This window comes from Netta rufina (assembly GCF_964035555.1).
Source record: "Netta rufina genome assembly, chromosome: 2".
Classification (NCBI taxonomy): domain Eukaryota; kingdom Metazoa; phylum Chordata; class Aves; order Anseriformes; family Anatidae; genus Netta; species Netta rufina.
The window spans coordinates 44,105,245-44,118,635 of record NC_140124.1 but is presented as its reverse complement, the minus strand read 5'-3'; the positions used below and the strand labels follow the sequence as shown (position 1 = coordinate 44,118,635).

Sequence of the window (13,391 nt, the reverse complement as noted above, 5' to 3'; positions counted from 1 at the left end):
TTGTGAAGAGAGACACCATTCCCCACTATTTAAAACTTTATTTTTCCTGAAAAACAATAATAAAACCTGTTGGAGCTCTCTCAGTATTGCATGCTCATAATATAACTGCGTGAATAATTACTTTCCATCCATTTGTTTCTCATTTGGTTTCCCTGGGTCCGGTTTCAGTGAAGGTATTCCTTCTAATGTTTGTCTTTGTCAGCAGACAGTAATATTGGGAAGATCTCACAGTACCTGAAAGCACTACTGTAACCTAGCCCACCAAATAAAAGCTACGCTGTTTAATGTGTGGTTTACTTGTGTTTCTGGAACTTGATCTTTTGTAAGGATAGATTGCTGACCCATCTCCAACCATGAGGTTGGACCCTTTTGTCTATTCATCAAGCTGCATTCAGAAACCAAACTGCTTATCCACGTAGCTTTTAATGTCACTAGAACACTGCCCTGAAAAGCTGCAGCGTCGTCACACTAGTTTTACAGCACTGGGATTCACCTACACACATGGTCATTCCTGAACCACATGAGAATTAGCTGAGCATTCCCTTGCAGCCTGCTGGCACACCTATATTTGGTCTCTTTTCCTTAAAATTGGGTTTAGACCAAACAGCACAGCATGCTTCTGCACTTGCAAGAAATAGTTGCAACAGAGACAAGCACTGCAATGAAGCAAGGGGAGAAGAGTCTTAAGCACCTCACCCCAGTTTAGAGTTAGCTACTTCCTCATGAGGGGTCATGATGCTCACCAAAGGGCCCATCACCCCAGTAGCAGATCCAGGCTTCCGTCCAGGTGACAAAAAAACAAAACAAAACAGAACTTTAGGGATTGTGAATCACAATGCTCCTGCTCTTTTTCCAATAATCTTTCACCATATTCTCCTTAACCATCTGTTAGTACGCTCCCATTATTTACTGCTCCCCACCCCCCAAAAAAAAAAAAAAAAAAAAGTCTAACAAGTCTTGCCCTAGACGATGAAAGGAAGATCTGAAACAAAGCCCACAGATGTAGCACACACATTCAGTATATCACATTGTCAAAAGAGATCAAGTTATTACAACCTATTCAACAGTCCAGTCCCTTTCAACAGTCTCGACACAAAATACATAAAGAAATATTCAAAAGAAGCATTTCAGAACTTCCTAAAAACCCTCCTTACCTAAAGTTTGAGAACTTCAAAATGGTAGACATTCATTCCAATATAAAATGTCATGTTTTTTTTGTTTTGTTTTTAATTATGGCATTTTTCACCAGTGCTTGCACTGCCTAAACGTAAGGATCCCAAACATAATCAATACATCTGTTCAAAAGTATTAAGAGATTTTCTCTCTACACGTTATATATGGAGCTTAATAATCTACTTCAGCATCTTAGAGATTTACTGTCTGATACTGTTAATACTCTTCTAATAGCTACATCCCAAGACAGTGGTATTCTAACACTTTGAAAAAGTACACATCACTTTTAACACCATGGCATGCATATCTGGATAGCATTAAAAGAGGGCTGTAATTCACACTTACATAAAAGTATGTGAGCCAGTTTCTCTCTAGCGTGTCACAACACATTTGCCCCAGACATTTGCCCCATACCTGTTCTTTTAAACAGCTTTTTCTATTTTTTTTTGTTTGTTGTAGGTCTTTCCTTGAAAGAAAGACTTACGCTTTAGATTACCTTGATGACTCTAAGTAACAAGAGGAAGAACCTGAACATGTGCTTCCAAAATAAATGGTTCAGTAGCTTTTTGCACTGCCCACAAATTACTTTAAAACGCAGGATTTTTGTACTGAAATTCAGGCAACAGAAGAAAAGCCCAAATCTTCACATTTCTATGAAATACACAACAGTTATCAATTACAGGAAATGTAAAAACGTGATGGTAGATACTCATGTTTGAAGTACCTACCAAGGCACTTAAAAATGAGTCAATGCTCTTGCAGGCTTCTGGTTCTTACTGAAATTGAGACCAACTTTTCGCTATTGGATTAACAAAACCCTGAAGAACCTGGGATCAGGCATACATTAGTTCAATGAATGCACAGATACAAGGGTAGGAGACAAAGTCCTAACTGCTGACACACATTTTCTTTATTAAAAGAGACTCTGTATATATTCCAGTTGGTATGCTATAACCAAAGGTGACTGTATTCACTTGAGCTTAAGGTTGTTGTGGATGACCTAGTTTTGCCTGTTTACAAAATGAAAACAGAGAAGGAACATCTAAAATTGAATTGTAGCCCTGCTCCTTTTAATATCATCTAAAGAGTACATGTGATCCACGACTAGCTCCTGGTAACTTCACACCAAAATACTAGAGAAAGGCAAAACAAAACTATCAGGCATTAGATTCAATTTCAATTTGGGTTTTATTTGTTATGGCTGATTACGGAAGACATTGCTGACCTCAATAGTAATGTTCTGCTACCACATGAGGCTTTGGGTGTGTGTAACTAGAAAAGGCAGCATGTTCTTTGCAGATTTGGTTTGTGCAGAACTGAGAGATCACTTTGTCACAAGAAGCTATGGTAGATGTTTAAAAAAAAAAAAATAAATTGCCAATTACACACAAGTACCACAGAATAGAGGAGGTTAACAGCTGCACCTGGAGCACACAAAGGATATGTTTTATACAATATCAAAGGAATTTCAACATCTGGGGATTTATGTATTTATTCTTTAAAGCTAAAGCAGAATATTCCTAATTTATTTTTTCCTTCAGGCCATCAAAACCTTTCACTGCTGTACAAGTCAGTTACCCTTACCTGTTGTTTGAGAGCCTCTAGAGATTCAAATTCCAACTTGGCCAGTTTAATCTGGATGTCTCTTGGTTTATCGGGAATTACAAATGCCATGACAAACTTTATTGCTAGCAGCAAGTGCTGGAAAAAAAAGTAAAAAGAAAAATATTATTCAATAGAGTTTGAAGCATGGATAGAATAGTATAATACTTTTTCCAAGTGTTAGCAATAGATATAAAAACAATGATTTATTGTGACAAGTACACAGATAACATAGTATAAGAATATTTAGGCTCAGCTACTCCATATTTTTCTATTTACTGTCATCCATAATTTGAATATACACATATATTGTTTAGTTTATTTTCATAAAAATCCCATTTTCACTATATACTCTTACTTTTCAACTTAAATTTGTGTTTGATTCCAGATAAACAGCTTTTTAAACATTTTATTCATGCATAGAACATGAATTATGGCACCCAGCACAGTCATTTATAAACATTTAAACACACCAAAACCACATATAATTACACAGAATTATACACATTTATAACAACACGTATATGCATGTGCATGCCATAATAGAAATGATAGAAACGTTTTGTAAAAATGTTGAACAAACCCAGAATTTTTGCATTTAAAGAGTTATTAAAATCTAAAAACACTCCTAAGGATCAGATTAGAATAAAACACAATAAATTAATACCATCTTCAAATTGGTATTTGAGTATTTGGCAAAGTATTTGGCAAAGTCATGAACAGAAACTTTCCAGTAAATGGAGAAATGTTCTGAAATTAAGATGCCATATTAGTCATCATTTGTCACAAAATATTGTAAGATTATTTATGAGAAAATGTGTATGAATTTCTGTTGAACCTAGTGCTTCCCAACCAGCCTTTAAATTTCACTTCAACTTGCACCATTCCCCTCATCTCACTGAATACAAGTCAATGGTTCTGTTTCTTCATGTGTTATATTTAACTATTACCTAAGCAAGAATGATTAAATCCTGTTTTATCAATGGCTGAGCTAACAGCATGATGCATTTTTGCAATCAGGAGCTTGCCCCTAGTTGAGAAATGCTGAGCAACATAAGGCAACATATAACATATATGCTTAATTTTAAGAGCGGCTTAGGCTCCGCTGACATGATGATGGTACTCAGACACACCTAAATGTAGACTGCATGTCTGAGCTAATTATCAAATTGCCCCAAATTTTCATAAAATAGAAAAGACTATTGCTTCTTTTCCAAAAAATATTTTGCTTAATTATATGATCTTGATGCACCAAAAATCCCCAAGATCCTCGAATTAGGTGAGCAAGAAGGTAGCAAAAATACTACAGATCCAGTAGCAGTGGTAGTGAAACTCTAAATTAGTCAATTCCAGTAACAAATCAGATAACAGGAACAAAGTAAGAGAACAAAAAGAGATTAATGAAGAGCCAGACATGAAATTATTTTTGAAAATCTATAACAGAAAAAAGTTAGCAGGCCCAGAAAACAGACGGATAGTGCAAGGAATACTAATTTGAAGAGCTGAGAGGAAGGCTGAAACTTAATGTGACAGTAAAACATCATCGATGAGAACCTGAATACAGATGAAGAGGTTAATGAAGCGATTAACATGTCTGCTGTGTAAAGCGATGTGCAATACCATATTATTAAAAAAAAGTCATGACAACAGTAAAATGTTCTCCTACTCATATAAAAGTTTTATTTTCCCACTCAACTTAATGGTGTCCCAACAAAAAATGCTGCAGCTAACCCTCAAAAAAAATATATATATATACATATATATTTTTTTTAATAGAAGATTTAGGAGACTAATGTGTTTTAATTGCTTTAGCAAATGAAGAGTTTTATCATCCTATCACCTGAACAAAGCCCAGTAAGCAGTACTCCAAAGGTTTTTCATTTGTTTTGTCAACAGACCTGGTATCCACACATAATGAAAACTGCTTTTGACACTGTTTGCCAGAAGTCTGTTTTCATGCTAGCACAACTGGTAGCCTTAAAAAACAAATAACACGAGGGCAGAGCCTCCCATTCAGAAAGCCTTCATGCCAGAGAGTGCTAGATGGACAGAATACAGATGGGGAACAGTCATTATTTTTGGTTGCCCTATGACTCATACAACCTCTTTAAAAGAGAATATATCTAACTTATTAACAGTTCATATTTTATTTTGGAACTGCCATTTGACTAAGGAAACGTAAGCAGTTATTCAAGAGAATTTGAGGAAAGAAGTAAGGAGATGAGTAGTTGTATTCATTTTATCATTCATATTCTGTACGGATTTCTTAATGTTGTTTTAGTATCATTTCTGTATATGAGATCCAGGAAAGGGAACCATCTGCTTTCAAAAAATAAATGTCTTAAAAGTACAGTATAAGTTGCCAGAATATACAAAAATTTCTCCTTCACAGCATAAAGTTACATTAATACTAGTATGAATATATTACAAGAAGAAACTACTTAAGCTTGTCCAAATTTGTTACACAACTAGTGCAAACGTATTTGTGCAATACTAAAACTTCTTCAGAGCTGATTTGGGCATTTGTTTAAAGCAGGTTACAAAAACAACCACTAGTTCTAACTGCAGCCATCAAAACCCAGCGTTGTTTCCAAGAACATGCCCCTCAAAACAATTTCAAGAGGAGTATTTCACTGTGAGCAAAACCCGGGATAACGTTAACACAAGCTGTAAGCTCCCTGATGCCAGCAGCAAAGTCCCCTCCAGTTTTTCAATCTGCCAAGTGGGCACAGAGAAAAACAGCAACAAGTCCCCCCCTTGGTAAACTCGGTGCTATCAAACTCTCTGTGGTCTCGTGCCGGGTGCTCGGAGAGCTGGAGGAACTTTTCTATTCTGCGCAGCTACTGACAGGAGGAGAAGCAGCAGCTGTGTTTTGGAGCAGCGTCCCCAAGCCCGTCTCTTCTAAAATGAAAAATGCAAATTAGGGTTAAATTCCTGGAATTTTGAACAGCTGATTTGATTTCTGCAGCGGTCTGACTGCAGCAACTCCTGTCAAAATCTACTCAACTGAAGAAAAAAAAAAAAAGAAGGAAAAAAAGAACAAAAGCAGTAGCTTCGGTGCTGGTTAGTCGATAAAGTGCATGCCAAGTGTCAGCTGGGAAGGATTTCAAAACCATTTTGTAAGAAAAGCCTATTTTACAACCTAATATTTACCCCAAAAAAAAACAATTAAAATCAGAAATCTGGACACAGCCCAGTCTAGAACTATGTAATATGAAGCGATGGTCTGTGGTTACTCAACTCCACATAGATAAGCAACTCTACACGAGAGCCAACATATGAGAACGGTACATCACTTTGAGCCTCTGTCCTCTACTGGTATGTGACTATTTCACATCCAAAGAAAGGCAAGGTAGCTGGTGAAGGATCTAGAAAACAAGTCTTATGAAGAGCTGCTGAGGAAGCTGGCGTTGTTTAGCCTGGAGCAGAGAAGGCTCAGGGGAGACCTCATTGTACTTTACAATTATCTTAAAGGAGGTTGTAGCCAGGTGGGGATTGGGCTCTTCTCCCAGGAGCCAAGTGATAAGACAAGAGGAAATGGCCTCAAGCTGTGCCAGGAGAGGTTGAGATTGGATGTTAGGAGAAATTTCTTCACTGCAAGGGTTGTGTGGCATTGGAACAGGCTGCCTTGGGAGGTGGTGGAGTCACCATCCCTGGAGGTCTTCAAGAAATCACGTAGAACTTCATAGCATGGTTTAGTGGTGGACTTCAGTACTGGGTTAGAGGTTGGACTAGATGATCTTCAAGGTCTTTTCCAACCTGAATGACTCTATACAAAAAGCCTTTGCAAACGTGAAGGAAAGTATCACTGCAGGACCGTGCTATTGTCAGAGCAGAATGCATGGAAATGATTAGATTTTTTGCTAGGACTCTGGTTCACAGTATGCTGACACTAAACTAAGCCAAGATCAAAGACTAGGAAGAGACCAAAGAATAAATTTACCTCTTTCTATGGCAACAGTGTTTAGCTTTGAAAGTCTTGTATCCTTCTGAGAGCAGGAAAAATGAGGAAGGGAAGTGAAAAATCATTCTGTCAAGGGAGCAATACAGGCAAAGAAAAATTTCCACGGAGCTCAGGAAGTCCTATTAAATTAAATTGTCTTTAATAGACAGCAATAAAACAAATTTATGAGAAAATATTTCTGCAATATACATAAAAAGAAAGCATGAGCAAACTTTCCTTCCCACTTTTAGTCCGAGCTAGCTTTATTAGAGTCCCACTGGTGGAATAGAATTATCACAGCTGAGGGACTTTAAGAAAGGCCTTTCTTCTGCTACTCTGATAAATCCCGCTTTAAAACCTCACATCCCATATTATTATGGAACTTTAATAAATTTTACACAGAATCTTAGTGGGGAAAAAAAACCCTCTGATAATTCCCTTCAAAATTTCATTTTACCCACAGAAACGTTCAAATTCCTGGGAGGTTTGGATGACACAAAAGGAAGTCATTATTTCATGTTTGTCCTATTTCAAGGTTTCTTTACCTCTCCCATTCAGTTTTCAGACTGTCTTCTGCTCCCATAGACATACACATGGACACATTTACAATCTAAATGCCTGTCACAATCCGCATGTTGCATCTATCCCTTTTATCTCCAAACCAGCAAACCCATCTCTCCTGCATTTCCATGACTGTAAGCTTTCTCCTCCTTGCTGCCAAAACTCAAGGGAAACACCAAGAACAAAGTGCAATCATCCTGCCTCAGACTTAATGCCTTTTGCCACTCTAGCACTAACACGGTGACATCCATCTCTGCTCTCACCCGGAATATGCTCAGCACAGGTGAAATTTTCATGCACTTACATCTGATGAGCTCCTTTAAGTCTCTACATAGCACATAAAACAATGATATTTCAGACGATGATGAAAAACAATGATTTTCAGCTTAGATCTTCACCATGTTTGGGCAGTTTTCTCCTAGGAGCATCAGAAAGCACATTCTGGAGATCAGAGTAAGCCTTTTGTCAGCCTGCTTGCTGCCACTTCAAAGCACAGAAGCAGTGCATCTTTTCAGCACAACAGTAATCTATATATATTTTTTTTAAAAAAATATGCATTTTCTCTTTTCTTAAACAGGACTAGGCATTTGTATAAAATGCATAAACTCCAAACTGAAACAAGCAACCTGCAGGGAGAGTTTGGTGGCAACATTTATGACAGACCATTAGAAAGGTAAGACCAGATCAGACATCTTCTATCATCTGTACCAGCACATTTCTGAAATTGAGTCCTGCTCAACAGAGTATTTAAGCTTATGTTTAGCTTTAAGCATATCTGTAAATACATTTATGTTCAGAAAAACACATTTAAGCACGTGCTTAAAATTGGAAGATTAATAAATAATACAGTCATTTGCTGAATCTGGGTGTTAATATTCAACAGCTGAATCACAACATGTATTTCATTTTTCTGGAGCTGGTACTATGCGACATGTACTAAATCCACCTGTCTTAAGAGATGAATGCTGGCTTGCACTGTGTCCGCACATTTACATTTCTCCAACTGCTTTAATTAGTGCAGAAATCTTTCTCTGTACTTTATTACCAATCCACTATAAAACATCACAAGTAGAAATCTACACTGAAAAAGGCACCAGGCATAATATGCAGCTTTGAGGCATATTTCAATCACGTAAAAAGTATTAAGCTACACAACACGGGAGCCAGGCTTTGTTTTGTTCCTGTTAAACACACACCAGCAGCACTGGTCTCTAGCAGCACTGATACACAACCCTTTTCCAGTCAAGTCTTGGCCTTATGCCTCCAGACTATTGATTTGGTTTCTTTCAGAAGAAGCAAATTTATTCTAAACACTACAATCGCTTTGCATAGCTCTCATTACTGAAAATAAGCCAATTCCAGACCAGCGCTCCTCAGCCAGGGACTTGAGCAGATAAGACCACATAAAAGATTTCAAAAATAATCTGTAAGGAACCTTCTCTATTCATGTTTCCAGGAAGTAACAGCAAAAGCAAAAAGTGAAACAAAGCAGGAAAAAAAAGGAAGAAAAACGAAAAAAAAATTTCAAGCGTCATCCCTTGGTGAGGGAGCTGGTGAGCAAGGGACGGTCCCTTCTGCCCTTGGGTATTTTTGGAGTTCCTGTTTTCTAAAAAGAGAGCCCAGTTGGAAAGCAAACAAAGCAACCCAGTATGCCTGCTGGAACTTGGTCCTGCTCTCTGAAAGCCTTAGGAAGAATTTAAGCCAGACACAACTTCCAACATAAATCAGTGGCAACCTGTTAAGTATATTCTACCAAGGCACATGCTAAGTGAAGCTGAAAAGTACACGCAATCTGATCAGTTGGATAGTCATGGTAGTTTTTTTCCCCTCTTATGGCACCATTATATTTTCTACCAATTCCGTCTTTTTTAAAAACAAAATTTCCTGTTTATTTATAGACTATTTCTTACCAGCTTTTCAACCACAGCTGCTCTACATCATATTTGGTCTAACTAATGAACTGAAGTGGTAGCCGGTTGTATTGGTCGGTTTAAGATTTAGATGCATAACAATCCTCCACAGTTTTCTCCAGCAGTGACATTTAAGAGGAGGCAGATCTGGCCCTTTCCTCTGCCACTGAAATCTGTAGGAATTTTCTCCCTGACTTATTTGACGCCGCAATAAAGCCACTAGTTCCTTAATTCTCAGTATTTACGTACCTGATCAGTCTTTTTAAAGATCTTTTACACTGAAAATGTTAAGCCTACTTTCAGAAGACTTTTTTTGTTTGTTTGTTTTTCCCCCCAAGACCCTGAAGCATGAAAAAAAGAAGAATAAAGGCTGGTAAAATGGGAATTTTATTTATATACGTAAGCCTTGCACATTGCCGTTTTCGGATCTATCACTAGAAATTAAACATTAAGCAGGTTCTGGAAACACCTGCTGAATTAAAATACTAAAAGATTGTAAAGAAAAGATCTTGTGATATCACCCTTATACAAAGGCTTCCAACTGACTGTGACTTAGGAAAAACACTTACAGGTACATAAGCTCAAAAACTAATAATCTTGTTTCATAAACACAGCACATTCTGTGATGCAAAGTACGATACAGCACGCTTACAAGACTATTTCCTACAAGCTCTCTATAAAAATACAAAGTACACAAATGAGCCTTTCAGAAATGTTCTAAGACATGATTTTTCTCTCATTTGTTTCATCCTAAATCAATTCCAAAGACATGAAAAAATGCTGTAGGTGTAAATTTGTCTCGGAGCTTTTAAATATTTGCTAATGGTTAATTTTACAGTAACCCAACAGTCTTTAAAGCAGCATGATAATGCACCCATCTCTGTGCTACCATTTGATAATCCTGAAATGTTTTGGCACAACCCTTATCTCAATTTATGGATAGTGTTTAATAGGAACTGGGATAAGAGTTGCCAAAAGCCAAATTAGCTAATGCTGAATGTAATGAACAGCAGAGCTTTGATCGTGCTCTGAAATAAATTCTAAGCGAAAAGTGGAAAGAAGGATGCCCATGGAATTGAAATTGACAGTATGATTAATACCAAGCCTTATGAAGTGCCTCTTAGCTGATTGCTAGCATTACATATAGGCTCCCACTCTGACAGGTATAGTTTATTGTCAAAATGCCCTAATGTTCCACACTGAGGAAGAAGAAAAAAAAAAAGTTTGCTATTTTCTATTAATCTACAAAACTTATACTTCTTTCTACCTTTATGCCATACATTTTTCTCCACCCAAAAAAAATAAAAGAAAAAAAAGAAAAAAAGAAAAAGAAAAAAAGGAGGTAAAAAGCATTACTTTTGCCAATGGTTTAATACTAGTGTAAGTCAATTCAGTGCTAAACAGAAATTGTCACCTGTTGTAGGCACCACGGTCCTTGAAAACTCTTTTGCCCTGCCTCAAGCCTCCTTTGCCTTAGTCCAAGCCAAAGTGGACGGGTATCTCCCAACTGAGTTTTGGACAAGCTCAAAGTTATCAAACTGTACACATATGAAAGTAAATCCAGTATTTAATGAACCTTACAGATGGCTTTCCCAAAAAAGCAGGCTGGCTCTGGATATTGTGAGTTAATTAACAGACTTTTCAATTGGACATTTTTCTTCAATTTATGCTAGGAAAAGTTGCTGTTGCATCTACATTGGAATTTAAATGATTTTAAACATTCAAGTTGATGCTATTGTTAATTGCCTTGAGAGTATGTAGCACAAAAAAAGAAGAGTTATCTCAGCCAGCTGTTTTTCAGAGATGTTGTGCATTCAAGTTTTTACCTTTAACTGTGAATAGTAAGTTACCTGATTAAATGAATCTCTTCTTATTTACAGACATTTCCTTATTTCTCCCACAAGTACCTGGCTTTCCATACAACTGTCTTATGATGCTTTCAAAGCTGATTCACAAGAAAATTATTCCTCCTGAAAAAAATCTGTTCACCTCACAACACCAAGATAAGAATTTTATCTGAATAAACACATTTAAAGCAAAGCAGGGTATTTAACCACACTGCAAACAAATTTTCACTGGGAGACTAATAATTTAAATGTAATTCACAGCTTTCTTCTATGTTTCCGTCCTATTTTAAGTGGCATATTTTACTCTACTTCTGTTTGAAGCTCTAGGTAAATTTAGCAGGACACAGCACATTTTTTCATCTGGACCAAAAGGTGAATCATGCAATGCTAAATAATGTACAAAATGTCATAGCCATGAGTCATGAGATAAAAATAATGGATTGTGATATATCACAAAGTAAGCTGCAGATTAATTACACTCTCTATTCCTGTGCAACTTTAATGAAATCAAATTAATTGAAATGTGTACAATAAAACTAGCTAATCTGAAACAATGGTATTCTGTAGGGAAAAATTAAATTAACAATTTTCATATTGGAAATTCATCACTTGCATTTTTCCCATAAAAAATAGAGGTTTGGGGGTTTTGTGTTTCTGGTTTGTCTTTTTTTTTTTTTTTTTCCTTTTTAGAACAATGCAGTTAAATAATCCTTTTGCTTTTCAATAAAGGTCAGAAGAGAAGCTTTCCATTCAGCTGAAGTGTTTTAATTAAACATTGCAGCAGGTGTTTGGATATGCTGCCAACTCCTGAAAAGCTTGCATAAAAACCGTAACTTAAAAAAAAAAAAAAAAAAAAAAAAAAAAAAAAAGCACAAAACAAACCTTTATGTCCTCAAGCCCTCTTTATCTGTCTGTTCCATGAATGGGTGTTCACAAAATTACACAAGATTTTAATTCTTTTGGATCACCAGTACCTGCCCTAGCTATAAAAGAGTCCTTTATCAAAGCTGCTGGAAGGCAGCCATGCAGCTCTCAAGTCAACTTCCATGGCCATAGCAGATCTGTGCAGCAGAGCACAGCCCTGAGTTTAACCTTAGCTGCTGACCAGCTTGAACTTTTGGAAACATACCTGGTTTGTTCAAGCTCACGAAGAGAGAACCTTTAGCTATGAGCCAAATCTGCTTTGAGATGAATCATTGCTGCTAAAGCAGATCCCTTTTGTAGGTCATACTCTTGCAATCAAGCTTTTCCAGTGGTCACCTATCTCACAGCTGTAGGCCTTCATACACTCCCATAAAAGCAGGCTATGAAATGCTTCCAGAACTGCTTAAATTCTTAAGGAACATGAAGCTCATATTATGGTGTAGACTCCAGAAGAAAAATGGGAGGAAATGGGGAGTGGAAGAGAGGAAAAGCTAGCTGTGTTCACCAGCAGTAAGTACTGCTATTGGGTACCGAGTCATTCCATCAGCTGAGAAGTCAAAATGTGAAACCGCACGTACGGGCTAGAAAGCAATAATCTCCTATACAGTGGGACGGATACATACAGCTGCATCCATGTAGTATTGTTATTCAAAAGCAGACAACTTCTATCGGGATAATCCAGCAATCACTCCTTGACAAATTCAGTGGGCATCTAGGACATCTCCAAAACCATCACATCTGAATCAGGAAGGGGCTCTCAAGAGGCTCTGATCTCAGTTCTGATTTCTGATGTACGAGAAGAAAACCAACAAAGTTTAATCTCATTGGTGTAACAGCTCTGACAACATGCAGTGAGCACAACTTCTCACCTCCCTACAGCTCGGGAGGCTGAAAGAAAAAGAAAACAGCAGTACTCACAGCTTCAATTAGAATTGTGAGGCCATTGGGGAGTCAACTTACAGCAAGGGCTCAGCATCACTTCGTTGCTATGAAACATCACAGCTGATTATTCCTATGTGCTAAGAACTTGAAGCTGACTCATCCTCTGGCTGAAATGAACTCAGCTGAGGAGGCCATGTTCAATTTGAAATGAATTAAGTAGGAATCCTGAGCGTGGCTCCAGAAGAAGCCTCAAGCATGTCAAATAGGCAATGCTGAGATGCCAGGCAAGATCTTGGACCAGTGCTAAAACTTGAACCAGTCCTTGAGTTACTACAACATAATGTGCAAGCAGAGATAGGTAGGAAGCTGAGACTTTTCAGAGATAAATATTAACAGAGCTGATCAGTGATGTTGCACAATCTTAGGGGCCCAGGGACTGAAGGAAGAAACCATCTGTACCTGTATGGGGTAACGTGGTACTGAAAGCAGCTGTTTGTCTCACTTTCAAAAGTCATTCAGGAAATTAGAGAAACCTGTGAAGAAGCGTAG

At 37.4% G+C, this 13,391-nt stretch overlaps 1 protein-coding gene across 1 annotated transcript in view; it reads right to left on the bottom strand.

The window, feature by feature from the left end:
- Window positions 1-13,391, bottom strand: part of ANO10 (anoctamin 10) — a 116,002-nt gene that overhangs the window by 33,925 nt on the left and 68,686 nt on the right. Inside the window, exon 12 of the mRNA XM_084281316.1 lies at window positions 2,758-2,874. Within this exon, the coding sequence (XP_084137442.1) occupies window positions 2,758-2,874 (117 nt within the window). The remainder of the gene's footprint in view (window positions 1-2,757; window positions 2,875-13,391) is intronic.